The 23,255-nt window shown below is 33.1% G+C and overlaps 3 protein-coding genes and 1 long non-coding RNA gene across 4 annotated transcripts; all 4 read right to left on the reverse strand.

Annotated features, from left to right (window-relative positions):
- Positions 1-661: 661 nt before the first annotated feature.
- On the reverse strand, positions 662-5,142 carry LOC120164986 (tRNA (guanine(37)-N1)-methyltransferase 1-like; the record flags this gene model as incomplete). Its single annotated transcript, XM_039174599.1, has 6 exons — positions 4,983-5,142; positions 4,227-4,346; positions 3,946-4,112; positions 3,791-3,861; positions 3,503-3,616; positions 662-909 (listed from the first exon to the last, which is right to left on the reverse strand). Coding segments are annotated over exons 1-6 (876 nt in total), but the record flags the coding sequence as incomplete, so codon positions are not given.
- A 1,528-nt stretch (positions 5,143-6,670) lies between these two features.
- Positions 6,671-7,714, reverse strand: LOC120164993 (suppressor protein SRP40-like). Its single transcript, XM_039174602.1, has 2 exons — positions 7,662-7,714; positions 6,671-7,264 (listed from the first exon to the last, which is right to left on the reverse strand). The coding sequence occupies exon 2, from the start codon at positions 7,262-7,264 to the stop codon at positions 6,671-6,673; it is 594 nt and encodes a 197-aa protein (XP_039030533.1). The 5' UTR covers positions 7,662-7,714.
- Positions 7,715-11,961: 4,247 nt separating this feature from the next.
- LOC120164990 lies at positions 11,962-12,359 on the reverse strand. The gene is made up of 3 exons (XR_005519771.1): positions 12,259-12,359; positions 12,095-12,179; positions 11,962-11,989 (listed from the first exon to the last, which is right to left on the reverse strand). It is a non-coding gene; the product is annotated as an uncharacterized LOC120164990 (long non-coding RNA).
- A 2,692-nt stretch (positions 12,360-15,051) lies between these two features.
- On the reverse strand, positions 15,052-16,536 carry LOC120164985 (transcription factor MYB41-like). Its single transcript, XM_039174598.1, has 3 exons — positions 16,329-16,536; positions 16,092-16,221; positions 15,052-15,868 (listed from the first exon to the last, which is right to left on the reverse strand). Exons 1-3 carry the CDS (start codon positions 16,459-16,461, stop codon positions 15,067-15,069), a joined length of 1,065 nt encoding a protein of 354 aa, XP_039030529.1. The 5' UTR covers positions 16,462-16,536; the 3' UTR covers positions 15,052-15,066.
- Positions 16,537-23,255: the final 6,719 nt, after the last annotated feature.

Below are 23,255 nucleotides of genomic sequence, written 5' to 3' on the forward strand. Positions count from 1 at the left end.
TTTCCAGTCAATGCTAATCCCTCGTTTTGCAACAGTCTATTTTACCATTAAACTGTTATTTTCCTAAATTAAATCAGAATTTAAGATGTATCTGGACTGATTTCAAGCTTTGTTCATGGGAGAGACAAGTTGTTAATATCAGGAGTTACAGGAGTTATCTGATTTAATTTCAGGAGTTATAACTGTTTAATTTTTATGCAATGAACATGGACTCTTTTTTTTAGCCAGATTCATCAAGAGGAGTTACAAAAAGGGTTTAAATTCAGAATTAAAATCAAATTTAATTTGATTTTCTTATTGGACGGATTTACCCTTACTTCTAGCCTATAAATAGAGAGCTAAATTCAGCTTCTCAACACACACTCTCTACAATTAGAATTCACTCTCCAAGTGTTTTCTAAAGTTGTTCTCTCCGTGTTTTCCGATCAGAAGTGCAATACCATCAGCAGTCCACTCCGGTTTCGGGTGTACGGAATTCAGAGCGACCGTGTTAACCTCGGAGGAAGGTCCGCCTACTGCAGCGATTACACACATCGGGACGAATTCGTTTCTAAGGCAGTGGTTAATACCACGACACGGTTAATCGGTTCTTTAATTATATATTTCAATATATATTTTTCCAATCAATGCTAATGCCTCGTTTTGCAGCAGTCTATTTTACCAACAGAACACCATAGCTAACTATACCGTGAAACAAGGGAACATTCCCAGCCGCTCCTCCTCCTCTACTTTCACAAGGGAACTGGGTTATTGCCGTTATGGTTCTGGTTTCATTCATTTTCCTTAAATGTTCGAGTTGGGCAACTCCCATGCCTCTTTGTGGCTGTTTCTTTGGGTGTGGGGCTTTCCCATTAGGTTTCCTCCCTTTGTTGCTCTTCACAAACTCCAGGACACGATTCTTCGTATAAACTAGAAGGAATAAAGCTTATAATAACAAGGAGGTGGGTTTTAACTTGATATATTCTTTGGAATTTTGTCATATACTATATTGTATTTTAATTATTTTTTTATATAATTGTATAATAATTAAAAGGTGGAAGAGCAATCATAAAGAGTACGTTTTGGTCATGATAATGTGAATCTACCTAGCTATGTTGTAGGGTTGCAATGATCCCCTGATCCCTGCATATTTTGAAAACACCTTAAAATAAATAAAGCCGAGTCCATGGGGTACTTTACTAGTTTATGGAATTGTAAAACTTGGTTTTGGTGGTTTATTCCTTCTAGTTTATACTAAGAATCGTAGTCGGTGATTTGAGAGAAAATGGTAACCGAAGATTAGGGGCGATGTTGTCAGGAGAGAGGGAGAAAGAGGAGAAGAAAGGAAGTATTCTTTCGATTTTGTATAGGAGATTTTATAATGACTTTTAATGATAGTATTAGACGGAAAATTCCTAGGCCCTGTTACCATTGAATCATGATCGTGGTGTGTTATAAAAGCTTAAAACGGGTGGAGAAAAATAAAACAATAAAAACCGCGTGACTAACCGAAGATGTAATTTTCAGATATGATTCTGGTTGAAGATCTTTATAATCATCCCAGGGAACCCCATCCCTTTCACACAATTGCATGCAAGCTGAACAAATTTATGTAGGACGGTCCAGAATACCAAAATTCCAACCAATCATCACCTGCCACCTAAGCAAAAAGGCTTTGATCTCTAGTTTCCTTCTTTAGGCCTTGATCTAGTTCTCCAGATCCTAGGCCATATGCATATGTATGGTGTGATGAAGTTTTATTCTTCGTATGTAAAGAAGAGATAATCTTCTATAAGGGACATTGGTTATGGCTGGCCACCTTAGGTGTTGGGATGATGGTTTCAAATAGCAGCCGAATAGTGATATCGCGGCCGTTATATCACAGTCGCAGTGGTGTCCGAAACCGCTATCGTGAAAAATAACGGTGTGAAGCGGGATCACACCAATAGTGGCGGATCGCGGTCGTAATTTAACGGATTGTGGCCAATCACAGCAATAGCGGACCGCTATTCTTTCGTTATTTTAATTTTTTAATAAAAAATAGGTTTTTTGTTATAAAAAACTGCTCATTCGAAAAAAATTCTCGATCGCGATATTCGCAATGACCGCAATAACATCCGTTATATCCGCAACCATGATTAACGCGACGCGACCGAAAACGTGACCGCGAACGCTATTTAAAACCCTGGTTGGGATATAGGCGGCTACAAAAAATGTGAGATTTGGCACGTGTGGAAGCTGGCCGGAGATTGGTCGCATGTGTGAAACCAGAGTGTTTAGGGTTTTCTTCCTCATGTATGAGTTTTGGGGGGTTTAGACAGAGGGTTTAGGGTTTAATGTGTTTGGGCAGACATGGAAGGATTCTTGGGGGTTTGGGAAGCAGATTGTGCCCTACATGGACTCAGTTTTGGGGCATTTATATGCATAGGTGTCCTACCATTTGGCAGCTTTTGATGGAGATCATACATTTATAGGGCTATGACCCTAACCACGGAAATCTCCTTTTTTGCATTACAATGGGGGACCATATGTATATTACCTTAAAAAAAACTAAAGAAAGTGACATCAAACTAATTCAACTTTTATCCTTAAATTAATTTGCATTAGTGTATTAATAATATATCAACAACTTAAAAACTAATTAGATCCATACATATATTTGGGTAGTCTAAAATACAATAGGTTAATATAAGATTAAAAAAGGCCGCAATTAATCGATTTTAAAATAAAAATTTATAAAGTACTTCATTAAATTGGGCAACATTTTAGGTTAAAATTAAAGATCAAAGGTTAGAGTAACTGTTGGTTGTAGCTTTATGCAGCTTGTGAAAGGACCTTCCTCTTTGAAGTTCAAAAAACAAAAATCAAAGAATGCCCTTAACAAAGATCAAAAGGTCCCTTTTCTTCTCTCTCATTTCAATATTGGACCTCAGCCATATAAAAACAATAATAATTACTGGGATCTCAGCAATCTGAACAGAGATTTTGTTGCTCTTTGCTGTTATCTTTCTCCCTACATGACTCCTTTTCCAAGGTTTTATTGCATGTTTGCCCAACATAGTTAAAAAGAAAAATCATCTGTCTTTGGTTCTTTAAGATTTTTATGGAGGGACAGGATCTCTCAACAGAGTGACTTCAGAGCGTTGTGTTGGGTTAATCTGAGCCATCCAAAACAGGTACCCCCAGCTGTTACAATACTGCATATATGATAAAAAGTGGACCGCAAAACATAAACGTGGGGACAGTAACTAGATGCGTCTGTAAGATGTTCATGTATCTTTGAAAAAACATGAATTCTCTGTTGTTTAGGTGTTTTCATTGTTTTGTGCTCTTTTCTTTTGGTTGGAATCCTCTGAAAGTGTATATTCACCTCAGTGAAAATAACTATATTTTCCACAGAAATGAATAAGGTGTTTACTATACAAAATTTGATATGAAATACTCAGTTTTACAAATCAACTATTTTATACACTTAAACTGCATTCTGCAAAGGCTACTCCTTGGAAGAATAAAAGATGCACACAGCATATATTTCTAACAAGATATTCAACCGCAAAAGGGTTCAAATCATTAGCATAAACACGTTTTACTATCTTAGCGGCAGATATAGCAATCGGACCCCCAGAGAATACATCACCTGTAAATTACAAAAAATTGAAGAATTGAGACATGTAAGCCACTTGATATGATATGAATATTTACAAAAATTACAGCTAGTACAAAATTTGCGCACATTAAATACTCTTATGGTGATTATAACAATCATTATTTGTAATACATAATGCCAAACAACGTAGAGTTGAAAGCATACATATGACATCATTGCGATCGAAGCCACTCAGAAGCCTCTGCCTCTCAGTTCCAAGCCTTGAGTTCCAATAACTGCATAAACGGCGGAAAAGAGGAACATGAATACCTTGTCACCGATGTTAAATATCTTATTGTTTTGATGAAAGCAGTGCATACACTTTTGCTAAATCAACACGAAATCGCAGTCCATTCTCAACTACTGTAGTCACCAAGGAGTGATTCCCGGCTAACACCTCAAGCTGCATTTTTCGGTAGTCATTTTGAATGACGTCAATCTTATTTACAACTGTTTGTATTTTTGGCTTCTTTTTGTCCAGAACCACCTGATAAAGTGGAAAACAACCATATCCTGTCAGAAGACAAATGATGAGTTCACCTTCAAAGTTGTAGACTTGTATCTTCAGTATGTGCAATATACTAATTTCTATAATAGGAACCTTCGCTATAACGTTCTTGTATGGTAGATGTTCATCTTTCAGGTTCAAGTGTGCAATATGACCAACCGTCTCAAAGGCTGAAGGGATAATCATGCCCTCTGGTAGCAGGGTCTCCAAGATCTGCAAGGAATGCATAAGATTTAGAGCCCCCATTGATGTTGCAAACATTTATATCTGACTCTGATTAGTTGTTATAGTTAGAGGTGGGACCAAAAGAAAAAACTACAACCCACTCTCAATATTTCCCCCTTAATTTTCTTTCCTCTTTGCCGTGGAGGCTACAGTTTTGTGGCCTTGTGTAATAGAATAGCATATGCAGAATTTTCATGACATGATTTAATGATTGATAATAATTACAAAATGTCTACGTAAATGATTCCAAAATCTTGCTTTGTCCATTCATTTGCAAACTAAAAGTCCTTCCATTTCTGCCAATCATGCTGCCAGTCTAGCTTCTAACCTTTTTAAAGACAATGACATTAGAAGTAAGTGAACCAGATTACTATTAATTTGCGTTACAGTCTTTCAAAGCATTATTAGAAAATGACGGATATAAGGGGGGGAAAGATGAGAGGCGAGAATGATGAAACAAGGAACATTCACTGCGGGCAAGACACCCTAACTTCAAGAATTACTTAAATGAATCTGATGCCCAAGACGTCATTCTTGAAGAGATAACATAAGTTTGAAATCAATGTTTGTGGTATAAATTTGCCCCCCAAACAAACACAATTATGATGCTTTCGTGCGATATACCTCATTCATCTGCCAATAATCATAGAACAAAGTCAGCTTACATCTCACAAGCTCTATAGTCGAGGAACTATTCTCTCTGGTTTCTTCAACCAACACAGCCTGAAAAAAGGAAGGGGGGTGGCATTTCAGATGTGACAAACATGAACAATATGTCATAATAGAAATCATACTATAGATACAGTAACAGCATCAAATTTGCAAAAATCATATATCATAGAAAAAGAGGTAAGCAACTAGAGCATCCAAATAAAAAGTACCGACAGTCCACGCATACATCAAATAAATTGAAAATTCTCCAATTAACACATACAGCATCGAAACATGTTGGGACTAGAGCTGAAGCTAAATCTCATCTCTCTACCTTTTATAACACATTCAAAAACTATTATATATAAGACATTATAACATTCAAAATTTTCCAGTTTAATTAACTAGAGCGTCAAAGCGTTTTTAAGACTAATGCTAAAGCTAAATTCCATCTCTCTAATCTTTTATAACACATTCAAAAGCTACTATAAACAGATATTTAAATAGCGTTGGCGGTTACATTTTCGGTCACATTACGATCACTCTAGAGGTTGCGGTCGTAAAATTTTGTAAATTTCGCACAATTAATCCTAAAACATGATAATTACAATAATTATAATTGAGTACCACTTTTCCCACAGCACAATTATCCAAAAAGGCATCCCTTCTTAACTTATTCCCAATCTGAACCTCCAATCATCATCTCTCTCCACTTCACCATCCGCCAACTCCACTTTCCTCCCTTCCAATGCAGTCTTATATATACTAATCTCCCTTCCAACATATCTTTATCAGTAGAATCCAGCAAGTCGGTTGGATTAGTGGTTTCAACAGCAGTGGCTTCAAATGCACCATCATGGCCACCTAAAGAAACCTTATTCGGTGCCGCTGGATTCAATACTCCATCAATGTCCTGCTTCCTGGAGCTGCTATCTGATCGGTGAAGCTTCTCCAGGGGTTTCGAGTGGGATTTTGCCTTTGTGAAGAGAAGGGCCATAAGAGAAATTTTGGGTTTTGATTTGGGTTTGGGTGGAATACAAGAGAGAAAGGATTGAGGGTTTTGGAAGAGAGGAAAAGGAGTGTTTGAGAGAGAAGGTTGTGAAAGGAAGAAGAGAGTTTGGTTTGAGATGCATAAGCTTTACTGCCACCATTTTTGGTGGACTGAACTTTTCGGGGTTGAGGGAGGACTTTAGGATAAGAAGATTAACGAGGTTTTTTTTTTTGGGTTTAAGGGGTTTTGTTTTCTTTATTTTTTTGGGCCATGATAAACATTATTTTTTTAGGATAAATTACACATTCAATAATTATATTTTTTATAATTTCATTTTGATCATCTAAATTATTTTTTTAAATCTTATTTTGATAAACATGGTGATAAACGAACTATATCTTGATTACAGATATGGTCCACATGTAATATCGAACGTAACGAATCACAAATAAATATACTAATAACTGAAATATATCGAGATCTTATATCAAAATAAATATAAATATGAATAATCAAAGTGTAAATCCATTAGCCAAAATTACATGCAAGAATCTGGTAAATTTGCTGAGAGTCTAGAAACCTAATTTCCTTTTGTTTATAGATAACATTTATATAGTTCCAAAAGTATGACTATGAATGTATGGATATACATTTCGACCATGGTTCCTTTCTAGCAACCCTTCCATGATAATCTTCTTCCTGTAATGCTTCGAATCGATCTCGAATACACGAGGATCGACCGCAACACTATCCGATGGACCTCGTTTAGCCCACCGTTCGTAAGGGCCAGCACGGCCGAGGTGCAGAAAATTGCAGAAACTTTACCCCAAATGACCAAAACCAATAGGCTCACAAGGAGCAAACAACAAGAAACGATCCTGGAACCATGGTCCTTTTCAATCATTTTATTGTTTTCCGCGGTTTTGGACGATGCCGGCCTCGAATTACGGGAAAGTGACGACGAAGATGAACGGCCGGATGGAGTTGTTAACGACGACCTCGACGATGATGAAGATGAACGGTCAGATGCCGTCGTTAACGACAACGATCTCGACGATGATGAAGATGAATCTTTTGATAAACAAGATGAGATCTTAGAAGAATTGTCACTTGTTGAGTGATCGATGCCCTCGCACGGTGGCACATCGTTGATTGTCGGACTGAAAATCTTCTTCGGTTTTAATTCAGATTTAGATTTGGATATCTCGCCATTGTAAATCCGGTGCAGCTTCTGATCCAGTTTCTTGCTTGTCATTCTCTTCATCTATCAAATGCAAATGAAAATTGAATTTCAATATATATATATATAATCAGACACAAAAGAGAACAGAAGAAACGTAACAATTTTGACTAGAATTTTTAATCAGTGAAGCACATGGAGATTGAATTTCCAAGAACAGTAAGTGTTTCTGTGAAGAGTATACAATTGAATTGATTTGATCAAATTATCATTAAAAGCAGAAACTAAAATAATTAACACACGAAAGAACTAAGTGTTCATACTGTTACTGTATACTCTACTGGTAATCTGTTCATATATGTATATAAGATTTGAATTTTAAATGCATGGTTTTAAGTAAATTTCTATTTTTAGTTTCACTTATAAAAAAGAACCCACATAAGATTAAACGACAAGAAAAGCAGAAAAAAAGGGAACTGACCAGAGAAGTTTCAAAGAAGACGGCATTGACAAAACGAGAGAGACTCCGGCGGCCAAGTTGTTTTTCCGACCAAAAGAATTTCCAGGAGCATCATCGTCTCTGTCGTCGGAACCCATCATGTTCTTCGCCGGTGAAAGGGGCGATTTAACATCTGACGACGACGACTTCGATCGTTTTCCGACCATCGAACCGTTATCGGAAACAACCGGAAGGAAACACATGCTCATTTTCTTCATTTTTTACGGAAAAGGTTTGCTTTAGTTCATGCAATGGGTTTAGGGAAAAGGAAAGAAGAAGAAAAGGGGCGGTTTGAAAAGGAGAAAAATAAAGATATTTTAAATGAATTCTGATTGTTATGTGGATATAGCGAAGATTTAGGGGGAGAAAGTGCTTGTTTGGAGAGTGAGAATCGGAAGGAAACTGAGAAAACGAGGGAAAGTGTTAGTTTCCCTTTTAATGGGAAGAGTGGCGATTTTGCTTCTCTATAGGCGCCGGTATGAATACGAAATACTAGTCATTATTAATTAAAATTAATTAATTTTTAATGAGAAATGAATTTAATCTATAAGATTAAAATATTATTTTTAGAAAAGATTTAACTTCAAGTAATTATGTTTACAAGGTAATTGATTAAATTTTTTGAATAGTTAATATTTTATAATTATTCAAATAATTAAAAAATGAATTAAAATATTTAAAATTAAAGATTTAATTTGGATGAAAAAAATAATTAATATTAATTTATGCGTATTTCATACAATAACTAATATCCGTCCAATGAGGGAATAAGGAAACTTGTTTTAAAATAAAATACAAAGCAAAGGTTCCCATTCGTTATTTGACTTAATGGACTGACTTGGACTCACTAGAAATGTTGACCCAAAACATGATTAGGTGGACAAAATTAAAGTTTAATTACTTTATTAATTGAGGTTTAAGAAGAACAATAAGCTGTGGGCATCTGTGACTTATGACTATTGACTTCAAATGTGAACGTTTACCAACTCCAAAAATAGAGTATTGACCCAACATGAATATACTGAAATAAGACTTGGTCTAATTATGTGCAAATGTTGTGTAAATATATGAGACTTGGTCTAATTTATTTATAAAAAATTGAGGTTACAAATTTATATCCAAGCTATGTAAAATTTGTTTTACACGAATTTATTTTAATAATATATGTCCTATTTAGAATTTAGATTTAGGGTATTAACATTTAGATTTTTAGAATTAAAATAATATATGTATAAAATATTAATTTTTAATAATTAACAATTTATTGAATGATTAAAATGAAAGTTTTTTTTTCATTTTGAATGACTAAAATATTATGACCTAGAAATTAAATAACAGTGTCTTTTGGTCCAATAGAGCAAACAGTTTTATTAACTAGCCCAATAAGGCATATATAAGTTTATTTGTTACAGTGTAAAAAACTCATCATATCGAGTGACGAATTTCAATAAAAATAATTTTTTATTAAATTTATCACATCCGGAAAAAGTTCAATTAAAAAATATTTTTATTAGAATTTTCTCGTCAATTTAACGAGTTTAAAGTTACTATTACAAATACCGTAGATCCCAACATAAACTTTTATATGCAGAATTGGGCTAATTAAAAAGTTGTTTATTCTATTGGGCCAAAAACCCAAAAAAAACTGGTGTAATTTAGCTATTAATATAAACAGGTTCGTTTAACATGAACTGGGCCAACTAAGGCCCGACTGCAATAATGATAAATAAAATATCTATAAAGAATTTGGGCCCAAAAATGCTTCTAATTCTAATATGCAAATTAATATATTAGTTGGTTGAATTCATTGGACGATAGTTGCAGTGAAAGGGTATTTAGTTAAGATGTTTTCAGCATGTTAACTGCCAATAACAATTAAAATATTATGTATAACCACACATTTGATCCATGTTATTTATATATTCTCTCAATTTTAGTCTTGCTGTTAATATATTTAAATAAATATATTCCTCCAATTGAATGATTCCACGTATCACTAGTACCGAATGTCGTATCACATGTCATTTTATTTTAATTTAATATATGTATTTTTTATCAATCATAGGATGACACATGTCACCTTTTTGTTGAAAGAAAACAAAGCAAAACAAACGGAGACTAAATGGATTTAAAAATATTTTTAAATTAAGTTAATAATAAAATATATTTTATAAGTTAATATAAAAAATATTTCAAAAGTTAATATATAAATATATATGAATTTAAGTTAAGTATTTATATACTAACATACAAAATATACATCATATTGTCTATTTAGACTAAACATTGGTCTTGGTTCAATAGTTGGTACATGCTTGGTTTCTAAGTAACCCAAATTCAAATTTATTTGCCCCAATTTGCTTTGCTTTGTTTTCTTTCAACAAGAGGGTGATATGAGACATTATTCGATAGATGATTAAATTTATTTTAATTTATTAAAAGTATGACTAAATTGAAATAATATATAAATAATAGAGGCCAAATGTGTGATTAAACTAAAATATTTAACGTCACATCACCTAATTTATTAACTGTTCATAACAGTTAATTCATAGTGACATCTTTATTAAATAAAAAAATAACCATATATAATGTTTTTCGTAATTAGTGAAGAAAATATAACAAAACAAAACATGATCAATCATGTAGTTAACCCAAAAAAAATATTCAAGAATGTCATTTTCACATATTCTTTAATTATTTGCCAACTTCTTTCATTTTAGACAAAATTATTATTGAAATCTGAGTTTTTCATCATATTGGTTCATTTATTGCATATTTTTAACTACATAACTAATAATTTAGGGTTAAATTTATGAAATATTTTTATTTCATCGATTTCAATAACGAACATGTTAAAATTGAAAATTTTGAAATTACTTTGCTTCTGAGTTCTTTAGGTGCTGAAAAAAAATAATATTATTATTGACACTTTTGTCATGCTGAAAAAACTTGATCATAGTCTAAAAGTGAGTTTTAACTCTAAAATAACTTTTGAGTATAATTGAATAATTTATTTTAATATGACAGTTGTTATACCCATTCATACCATGCAGACTGTTATGCTCCCCGTTTCAACATGCAACACAATGGATAAATTGAATCGCAATTTCTTATGGAGAGGAACTATAAATTATGATCATAAGCACCTTGTTAACTGGGACGCTATGTGCAGACCCTAATATGCAGGTGGAATTGGGTTAAGAAAGACCAAAGATATGAACTTAGCCCTGCTAGCCAAAAATGGCTAGGGGATGATAGAGAAGAAAGATAGTCTTTGGTGTAAAATCTTCAGAAAAAAATATCTGAAGGGAGAAAAAATTTTGGAAACAAATTTTCATGGAAACTGTTCTGCTACTTGGAGAGACATCATGAATACCAAGGACTTTATAAGTAAAAGTTGTAAACGTAAATTTGGTCGGGAGAAAATACGTTTTGGAAGGATTGGTGGATAGATGACACCCCATTGAGATATAAAGTCCCAGGAAGAGAGGAAGATGACACCAAAGTAGCTCAGTTTATAAATGACAATCGATTATGGAATCTTCTTGCGTTGAAGAACTTACTCCCCGAAGATCAGTTTAATCAAATTAGAAGTGTACCTCTACCAGGAATGGACACTGAAAATTCTGAACACAAAATTCTCTGGGGTTTTCCTAAAGATGAAATTTTTTCAATAAAATCAACATATAAAGCAATAGTGAGCGCAAGTCTTTCGAGCCAACATATGAAGGATCTGGGTTGGATTTGGAAAGTTAATACTACTGATAGAATAAGAGTATTTATCTGGCTCAAGATTCTAAAAAGACTAAACACGAACGAAATACAAGTCAAAAAGAAGATTACTCATGAAAGCCAGTGTAAACATTGCTAGGGAGTTATCGAATCGATTGAACACATACTGAGAGAGTGCAAAGTAGCGAAAGAGGTGTGGGAGAAGACCGAAGTGAGGAGTCAAGATGTGAGCTTCGAATCTAAGGTTTTCGAAGAATGGATGTGATGGAATTGTCGATCGGAAAAGTGACAAAAGATGGAATAGGTTGGGGAACTCAGTTTTCTACAATCATATGGAGCTTATGGAAAACCAGAAACGAAACAATATTTAAAAACAATAATCCCAACACAACTCAGTTGATAAACAACAGCAACAATCTAACAAAAGAAATCTCCCAAGCAAAGAACAACATAAAACATAGTGGATTACCTGTGAACCCAAATGGGTAAAATGGAGGAAACCACCAAGTGAACACTGGATCTTGAACTCAGACCGGGCTTACAGAGCAAGCACGGGTATGGCTACCGCAGGTGGTCTGATAAGAGATGAAAATGGAAAATGGGTGCACAGATTTATGGTAAATCTCGGCAAAATAAAGATAGCCATGGCTGAAATTTGGGGTATAAGAGAAGGATTGAACCTTGCGAAAACCCTGGGAGCGACAAACTTAGTAGTCGAAGTAGATGCTCGATGGGCTGTCGAAGCGATACAGGGAGGTGGATCGACTAACATGCAAAATGAAATTCTTATCAGTGACTGTCAAAAAATGATAAAAGAATGATGGGTTAAGGAAGTTCGACATACCTAGAGGGAAGGAAATCGTAGTGCCGATCGGATGGCACACCTAGCTTCCATACGAACCGAAGGGACGCTCTGAGTTGAGGAGCCACCAAATGAACTGCTTAATCTTTTGCTAGCTGATATCCATGGGATAGAGCTATTAAGATGATAGACAAAATGTTGTCGTTTTGTCCTATGTACCAAAAAATAATAATTTATTTTAATCACTAAAAATTTAGCATAAAGTTATACCATATATCGGGATAAAAGTATTATATATGTTTAAAGATTATTAACCCTTTGGTACATAATGATCATACCTTACCTACGTAGTGGTTAAATTTAATACCTTAAGGGATAACGATAAATCTCTTAGTCACTACAGTTAGGGATGGGCATGGGTCGGGTTTTTAGTCCATCCGACCCGAGAACAAGAGAACCTCCACCTGAGACCCGACCTGATCCGACCAAAATAAGGTTTCACCTTACCCGACCAGACCCGAAAGAATAAAAAAAATTATTTTTATTCAATAAAAATAGTGACTTAATTGAAAAAAAATATATAGAGGGGTATTATTGTAATTATCCCTAAATATATAGGGTAAAATTATATATTTTTTCGGGTCGGGTCGGATCGGATTTTTTCACCCTAAACCCGAACCCGACCCGAACACAACATAAAAAAATCCGACCCAATCGGGTCGGGTCGGGTTTAAATGCCCATCCCTAACTACAGTTGGTTGATTTGTGCTTCATGTAATTTTTTTTTTGGTAATACAGAAAAAACAAAATTAGTTTGACGGGTTCTTCTCCTCAGCAACTAACGCTGCAATCTCCAGAGGTACATCGTGATGAAGTTGCACCCCAATCGGCTGACCCCGCGTCATGGAAGCAAGCCTATCAGCTACTCTATTCATCTCTCGACTTATATGATTAACCTTTGAAACCCAACTCCTGTTTAACAGCTCCCGAATCAGTACAACAATGGTGTTGCCGGCATCGCCTTTCGTCGTTTGATTAATAAGTTGAACCGTCATTGCACAGTTTGCACTATCCGATTCCATAATAATTTGTCGTGTCCCAAACTCCCAAGCATGAGCTAGAACAGTATGGATTTCCCACAATTCTGCATTTAAAACAGAACAAACGCCAAGGCTTCGAGAGAAACCAAACAACCATGCACCATTAGTCACGCAAAACTCCTGCTGCTGCTGCTGCCATATTCCCTGAGCCACCCACGAAACCATCCGTATTTTTCTTAATCTAGTTGTAGTCCGGCTTTATCCATCACGCTGTAACACGCAAAACAGTTGTCCGTGGACTGTCCATAGACGCAGCAAGAACTTCATTTTTCATGCGCTCGCTTTGAACGAGAAGCAGTTGTCCGGCTTTATGTAATTTTATTTAACATTGTTTAATGTACTACTACTACTATAATAATAATAATGTGTTAAATATAATTTCATTTATTATATCTTTTATATTTATAAATATAAAGATCATTTTAAATATTGTTTTTGAAAAAATTAATATTCACTTATTTTGTGGTTATGTTATCTCTTGTTATTTCTCCATATTTGTTTTGTATAATTTTACTAGAAGAATAAGTTTTTTTTTTTTGTTGCCTTCCTGATTTTAAAGCTTCGCCTTAACTATTCTGAACTGACACACGTTGTACATTTGGTTTTGGTGGGTGAGTATCCCGACAGAGGTTTTCTGTATATACAAGAATTTAAACTTGAGACATTATTTAAATGATATTAAACTATTTACGATTTGAACCAACTCCTGTCGATGACAAGACTCTAAGTTTTAAATATTTGGAATGTGTTTTTTTATGAATAATATTATTATTGACAATTGTTGTCATGCTGAAAAAACTTATCATCGTTTAAAAGTGAGATTTCAACTCAAAAAAAAACTTGAGTATAATTAAATAATTTATCTTAATCACTAAAAATTTAGCATAAAGTTATATCATATATTGGGATAAAAATATTATATATGTTTAAAGATTCTTAACTCTTTAGTACGGAATAATAATAATAATAATAATAATAATAATAATAATAACGTGTTAAATATAAATTTTATTTTATTATATTTTTCTATTTATAAATATAAATATCATTTTAAATATTACTTTTGAAAAAATTAATATTCACTTATTTTGTAGTTATGTTATCTCTTGTTCTTTCTCCATATTTGTCTTCTTTAATTTTACAAGAAGAGTTAAGTTTTTTTTTTGACTTTCTTGTTTTAAAGTTTTTTCTTTGCTATTTTGAATTGATTCATGTCGTACACTTAGCTATAGTGGTGAGTCTCCCAGCAGAAATTTTCTGCATATACAAATATTTGAACTTGATACTTTACTTAAGCGATATTAAGTTGTTTATTACTTGAATAAACTCTTGTTGATAACATGACTCTAAGTTTTAAATATTTTGGAATGTGCTTTTTCATGAATAATATATAATTTAATTAAATTTAGATTTTTTTTCCTTTTTGGTATTATTTGCAATGCAGAGGGTCCCATGAAATGATGCACACCTAACAGCAAGTAATATTTCTGCCTTAGCCAACTGGGCGTATGCTTTAGAAATAAGCTAATCTTTTGTAGGCAAATGTCAATTTCAACTGCATAACTTCAACCTTTAACCCTTGAGAAATTTGTATAAGCAAATGAAAAAAAAAATCAACAAAAACTTCTACACAAAATACAATATTTAAAGATTTCACATAGATGTTACAAAATACAAAAACACTATAGTCAAATTCCAATTAATTAAAAAAAACACTTTTAATCTAACTTTTGTGTTTTTTTCAGAAACATTACAGGCACCCATTGACATTTAATCGGCCATTAGGAACTTCAAACATCAACATGTTGCTGCAGTAACTATCTCTTTCGATATCTTCGGCAGCACTACCGGCACCGTTGTTGTTCACATATGTGTTCGACGACGAATTCAACGGCGTCGAGCACGAAGACGGTGTTGATAAAATCGATCCGAAGGGATTCAGACTCAGAATGTTTTCGTTTAAACATGTATGGTTTTGATCAGCTGAAGAGCTAATGATCGACTGATTCGACTCGTGGCGGTAGGCGTAGTTTTGCATGGGGAAGAAACTCTTTGAATAGTTATTAACATTACCATCTAATTGCCACAGATTTGGAAGGGTATTTGCGGAATAATTTGCAGAAAAATAGTTCGAATTAGCTTGCAGAATATGGCTCATGACAGTACTTGAAGATGATGACGTAGGGCAGATTTGAACAGGATTCTGGAACTGGTTTCCCTGGTAAGATTCGACCTGCTGGTTTTGTACTTGGATACATTCAGGGTTACTATCTTCCATGTTCTTGTTTTGGGCCGACATGAAAGCAGTGGCTATGCTGAGGAGATTAGGGTTGAACATTGGTCCGATGCTGCCGGTAAAACCGGTCGGATTCGGGGCAGAATTGTACAGAGATGAGCTGAGAAGCGAAGAGAGTTCGAGAAGATCGAGTCGAGGAGTGTGGGTTACGGGATCGATCCCCATTCTCAATAGCTTCTTCTTGATGTTAGTGTTCCAGTAGTTCTTGACCTCGTTATCTGTTCTTCCAGGCAATCGAGCAGCAATGGCGGACCACCTATGTTAAAAAAAAAAGGAGTAAATCAGACATGGTACTATAAAACAAACATTTTTGTTACATTGACTTTGCTGATATCTATTATAATCAGTCCATAAGTAGTAGTTCAACTTAAATCATTCTTAATATATAAAATACAAAAAGGAAAAAAGAAAAAAAACATCAAACTGTTTACTATTCGATTTAAACATATTTTGACATTTTCTAGGTAATAAACACTTACTTGTTTCCTAAAACACTGTGTAACTGTATTATAACTTCATCTTCTTCGGGTGAGAATTTCCCCCTCTTGATATCAGGCCGTAAGTAATTAGTCCATCGAAGCCTGCAACTCTTCCCGCACCTCTTCAACCCTAGTAAAAAAATAACATAATCTTAACCGAACTATCGTAACGAAAAAGACAACGAACTCGAAACATTCGACTCGAATCTCGATGATTTAAGTATGTTTGGGATATACCTGCATTTTTGGGGAGGGTACGCCACCTGCCATGGCCATGTTTCAGAATATAATCGATCAATATTTGATCTTCTTCAGCTGTCCATGGACCTTTCTTCAACCCATTTTTGTCGGAGCAGGTAGATTTCCCCATTTCCGAATATATCTTTTAAGACAACCTTAAAACTTGCCCTTTTTGTTCGGGAAAAAACTTGTAAGAAGTGTAAAAACCTTGGGAACCGAAGTCATATAACGCATGGAAGAAGGAGATATAAATAGAGGAGAAGACAGGGTTTGCGGGGGGCGAATTGGGGGCAAGTCAAATAGGATTTGGTACCGCCCAATTGAAACGTGTCTTCTTATGGGGGAAAATTACACATTGCACGTAAATACATATTCAAACACTACACATGTTTATTTATCGCCCTTATTAGCTTTGTCCTATGTAAGAACAAACCTAATTTAAACGTTTGTTCGAAATTTACGTGGAGTGTGTTTAAAATATATAAATTTTATTTTAATTATATTGCACGAATCAAATGGCTTAGCTTGTAAAAAAATTATTGTGCACTAGTAATGCCAGAGGTGTGAGCATTCAATGTCAAATGGTAAAGAGTTATCTATGAATATATACTATCTTGTACTTACCACATATTAATAAAAAAATATTTTTAAGATAATTTTATTAAATTTTAGGAGTTATATATATTTCATTTTTAAAAATACAAGTTCATACAATAGATACTCATATATAAATTCTATTAATATATTTTAAGTACATTTTACATTAGATCTACGCTAATATTTATCATTTAAATCGATTGAAGGGCCTATTTGATAAGATATTAAAACCTTCTAAATTAATTTGAAAACATTTTAAAGTATAATTATCAATTTACAATCTAAACCTCATGATTTAAGAATGTCTAGTTGAAGTAACCCTTAGAAAATATTTCGCGTGCAAAACTTTTTTTTAAGAATCATTTAATAAATGATTATAGGATCGAGGAATGATAAAGTCTTTGAATATAGTTTTAATAGTTTTGTGTTTAAATCTCAAATAATATTTTTAATTATTTTATTTAAATATTATATGAAAGTATAAAAAAAGAAAAAAACACTCGTAAATAATATTAAGTCATCGATTTTAATAGTTTCCGGTTAATGGTTATTTGGTTCTTTTCAAAAAAAAATTAATGAATGGCATCGATTTTACAAGCAATACGCTATATAATGTTTTAAAACTTAAAATTAAGTCATATGCTATATTTTTACAAAATTAAATCCCTATATTAGTTTATATTTTAAAAAATCACCCCCTCTTTTGATTTATATCCAATTTTAATTGTAAATTACATCTATGTTTACGCATTTTGATACAAAATTGTAAGATTGTAACAAAGTAGGAATTGGTCGGAAATATGGATGTTTTAAGACACAAAAATAAAATAAAATAAAATCAAGAATTAGTTAAAATGATTAAGAAATTGTAAACAGTACAATTTTGTCTCTTCTAAATTTGGTCAAGAGTGCTTGTGTCTGTCTTCAATACTAAAACAGGTCGACAGGTGTTAAGCTAGTAAATGATAAGTAAAATTTTCGTAATTATTTTATTATTAATTTACTTTTAGTCAAGTATTATAGCTGTATCCAACATTTCCTGCCACGTGCTGTATGCAGGGGGGGAGGATGAAAAGAGACTCTCGTCACTCGCTGCATGGCTCAGTTGAGCGGTTCATTCGGCTTCAGCTCATCCTAGTTTGTCTTATTATTGATTATGAATGCTTGTGGAAGTGTTTTTAGTTTAAAAAAAATTATTTGAAACGTAAAAATAGTCACAAATATTTTATTTTTAATTCAAATGTTACATTTAAAAATTGATTATTGACTCAAACAAAAAAAAAAACCGTGAATTTGATGATTTTACGCTAACAAAAACTCGTTGAAAGAAATATTTTCAAACGAAGAGCGTCAATAAAATGAAAAGATCATATATATAAATAATTTCAGTTATTATTTAATGAACATAAAAAAAAAGATAAGATAGGATGTAATAGCATCACTATTAAGTACTATTCAGACAAGAAAATTATATATTAGAATCTTAATTAAATATTATTAACATAAATTTAGAATAATCTCTAATTAAATCAGATTTTCGGATACTTTTTAGGTTTATCTTAGTTCTAATCAAATAAACTAACAATAATCAGTCAATAGGTTAACGTTTAACTCAAATATAACGTCAAATTTTCAATAAAAATGATGAATTTGTAACATATGAATAGTTACGTGACCATTTTATAACTTTTAATAGTAGGATGACTCAACAAAGCAGTGTCCTATAGTTAGAGGATCATTTTTGTACTTTACCCTTATTATTAACGTTCAGCTCAAACGGTGATCTTTTTTAACGGAGAACACCAAGTTTCTAAAATATGAACAATCGGATGACTATTTTGTAATTTTAAATAGTTGGGGTACTCAACAAAGTAGTCCCCGATAGTTTGGGTACTATTTTTGTACTTCACCCTTAAAACAAATAATAGCAATTAGAAGGGTGTTTTGAAATTTTATTTAACGTAATTTTTGTTTACCTAATGGTATCTCCTAGGCTTGATATGTAGATATGGAGTGAATGCCGTATATTCTTCTGTTCGGAGTTGCTAAACAGCTGTGAACTCATCAAGTATTTTTATACGTAGAGATTTATGTAGATACAGAGGAAATCGATAACATTGGCTGGTGGTGCATGTACCCTAACTTTTCCTTCATCAATAGTCATACTAAACAATTTCAAAGAAAATATAAGGGGAAAAAAACATTAATATTAGGTCTCTGAATCAGAGTGCATGTTGCATTTTGATTTTTATACTTTCAAAACAGGCAAAAACATATTATTCTAGACCATTAAAATTTCTTAATGATATTTATTTATAATTGTTATCTAAATGACCATTTTACTAGCTTTTTTTATTATTATTTTAGAGATTGTTAAGTACATTTATGAGCCGAATTTGAGAAGGATTCCAATGGCATCAAAATTCAAATATATTGAAGTGGAAAGTGACTTTGATATCTCATGTAGACTAAAAACAATGGCGATGTAGTTGTAATTTGCTATCATGATGTGAAACGAGAATAAATGAGTTAGGTACATTTGGAAAATAATATATTAGTTAACCCTTATTCCCATATGTAATGGGATAAAGGGAGGTAGGATAGTAGGCTGCCCCAACGCCAGGTTGAGAGCAACTTCCGTAGGAGACCTCTGAATTATGAAATAACCTCCGTGGGACTCGATCCCACAATCCCAAGGTTAAGAGCCTTGTGCTCTACCAACTGAGCTGGATGGTCATTTCATTTTGGTTGCCCTCCGGTTATTTCATTAATTTTTCTTTTTTCTTTTTGGTTGCCCTCCGATTCAAAGGCTTCGTTATAACTAATTTGGACCGACTAGAGTCGCGCACTTAATTTTGATGGGTGAGTCTTCCAACATAGTTTTTTGCATATACAAAGACTCGAATCTCTTTATAGATAATTTCACGAAGAAAAAAAATTATTAAATAAAGTTTCTTTTTGATGGGACTGATGAGTTTTTGACTAAAACTTGGACTATGCATTCATTTCACGTCCAAAGTGATGAAATCTCAACCGATTTACAATTTTGAATGGCAATAATGAGATTGAATTCAAGGGAAAAGAAAAACCGCTTGAATTGACCCATTGACAACCGGAGCTGATTCATTTCTTTGGTTTGTGGTACATTCTCCCTTTGCCTGCTTCTACTCCTTGTAACAATTTGGAACAAAGTGCATGAACTCCCACCAAACAAAAGCTATTTGCTGATTAATACATTAAAGAAGTTCATTTCATAAACGTGGTGTAGAGGGGGAAGGTGAACAGTATAAATGCGAAAAGTCGCTGTTTGATTCATGCTATGATGCACACAGAAAGCACCTATATTATGTGGATTCAAAATTGTTCTTATTCATGCATCGTTTAGCCCCCCCCCCCCCAACGTGTCATTTTTAGCATTAGTAATTATGAGCTGTGTTGAATTTTCCACTGTTTAATTCTGGGAATTCAACCCTCACAATTTTTCATGTGCCCAAATGCCGCCATCATACGGCTCTTTGCCTTTGCAGCCTCTCGTTCAAACAGTGAATGTGATCCAATTTCAAACCTCTCATTCTCTCCATTAATGCCTTCTAATGTTTTGTACACGTTTACAACTATGAAACTACGTTATTCGGTGCCATAATAACAAGGGTAATAATTTATGTATTTTTTTCTCTTGATGCTAATAATAATTGAATATTGATAATGAAAATTTGAAAAATTTAACTTGCATTTTCAAGCTTTCAAACAATGGCTTTCCAAGTCAAAAATGAAGTGATGGAAGTGAAACTAAGAAAAGGATGTGCAAAGGCAAAACATTGGTTAATTTTGCCTCTTCATGAAATTAGAGGGTTTAAGAGCTGACAAATCTCAACTAATTAATTGGATTTATTTGTGAAGAAAGCTGAAGGTAGGTCGTCTCTTTCAGTTATCAACTCATCATTGAGAAATGCAAAGGGAAAAAAAGAGCCATAGGGAAAGTTTTATGTTCCATTATTGGTTCCTACTTTGGTCAACCCTTTACATCAAATCAAACACGTAGTGATAGGAAATCATTCATAAAATTTAGGGATAAATCAACATTAAGTCTCTACATTTGACATTTTTTCTTAATTTAATCCTTAAACCTTTTCCTCACTCATATTGATTTCAAATTTTGATAGCCTTGATGACTCGGTTCGTAAACTTGATTTATTTACTCTTTATGACGATACGATATCCTAAGATCATTTCACATCATCAATTGAGAAATTTTAAATATATATGTCTCCTTTAGGTGATTGACACATTTTCAAAATGTCATGTCATCAAAAGGATTAAAAATCTAAGTTCGTAGACCAAAATCAAAAAATTGACAAGTTTTAGGACTAATATAGACAAAAATGATATCTAAACTACGATTTTTTTTTCATTTTATCCTTTTTGGTCCCAACATCCAATAGAAAAATGCCACATACCATGTTCGTACTTGTTTACATTAAATAGAAAAGATATAGATTGGTGGAATGGAAAACTCAAATAATTTAGGGGTGAATATTACAATTAATCCTTTGGTATTTTTTTCTGTTATTTTTAATTTTTTATTAAAAGAAAAAGGTCGCGGCGGCTTGAGCAAGTATTTGGCTAATGTGTCGGCTCTTCTTGGCTGTGGTAAATACGTAATCGTCTTCACACAACATTTAGTAATAATTAAATAAACAAATAAATAAAGTTGAACATATAGTCAACAAAATAGAAATTAGGCAAAATTCGTCATTGGGTCTATGTGGGCTAAATTAAATGTAAATCGTAGCATATAAATGCAATTTATTTAATCAAATAATATTTTTTAAAACATATAATCCAACCGACTTTAAAATATAAAAACAAAAGGTCTCCACAAATATAAAACGACAATCTTTTGGTCAAACATTATTTAATCACCATGAGTAAAGTTTGCAGTAGTTATTGTTTTTCACTATTTTTTTATTTTATAATTTTTTCAGCCATTAAAATGGAAGTTTCAACATTTTTTTAATAAAGAAGAAAACACTGCCCTTCTTTTGCCTAATTTTTCTTTGATAATTCTAAGTTTTGGGTAGAAATGTTAATTATAAGACTGGTAGTGTTTTTAATGATCTCATATTTTTTTATGTTGACCTTCCAGTTTTTAAGGCTTCGTTTTGATTAATCCGGACCTACATGGGTTGCACACCTGATTTTGGCGTGTGAGTCTCTCGGTGGAGATTTTTTACATACACAAAAGATTGAACTCGAAACTTGCTTAAACGATATCAAGCTGCTTTTCGCTTGAACCAACTCATACGTTATATAATTGTTTTTCAAAAATAGTGGCTTTGGAACAAAATAATATAGTTAACTGACGGTATATACATGTATGCACTACCTCATTTGCTTGCTAAACCTTCTCACTCCATTACTAAAATATTGCCTACATTTGGCTTTAAGCAATTTCTAGAACATTGAAACTATACTCGAAACCAAACAATTATTAATAATTAATTTTTAATTAAAGTATTACACCCTCCTTTTTTTACAAAATTACTTTTTATTAAAACATTTTTCATTAGGCATATAACGCAATAATGACCACAGAATGTTTTGATCATGAACAAAGCGAGTATTGAACATCCCAAAGGGTTAAATATGAAATTCAAAAATATAAGGATCTATTATATATTTAACTTTAAAATTTAAGAGAGAATTTTTTTAATTTATGTACTATTTAAATTTAGAAAGACTTAAATTATTATTAGACAAAAATGAAACAAAAGGGGCACGTCCGCACCTAGTTTTGATATACTAAGAAAATCTACAATCACATCTATTTAAATTTTCAAATGTCTTTAACCCTAATTCATAATTTCTAAACTTTTAACTTTTTTTAATATGAGATAAATACAAAGAAATATATGTTCAAAGATAACTCTAAATCATTTGACATTAAACGCTCACACCCCTAACATTCCTGGTACTCAAATTCGAGACTTTAAAGTATAAATACAATTTCTCTACCACCAAAATAGTTTGGTCTGTGCTATGGACCCTTAACTTTAAATATAACATGTAATAATGTTGACGAAAACGGGTAAAGAAAACGAAAGAACACGAGAATTTTACGAGGTTCGGCAATGTGCTTACGTCCTCGGTGCCTAGGCGGCGCTAGAAGTTTTATTCAATGATGTTTTAGGTCTAGGTTACATCTCTATTTATAATAGAAAACCCTGGTACATAATTACAAAATCAACCCTGTACCGTACCGCGGGGGCTGCGCCCCCACACCCCCAACCCACATAATTCGTAACCCCACAACGAGACTTTTTATGA

Source organism: Hibiscus syriacus, unplaced genomic scaffold (assembly GCF_006381635.1).
Source record: "Hibiscus syriacus cultivar Baekdansim isolate YM2019G1 unplaced genomic scaffold, ASM638163v2 tig00111565_pilon, whole genome shotgun sequence".
NCBI lineage: Eukaryota > Viridiplantae > Streptophyta > Magnoliopsida > Malvales > Malvaceae > Hibiscus > Hibiscus syriacus.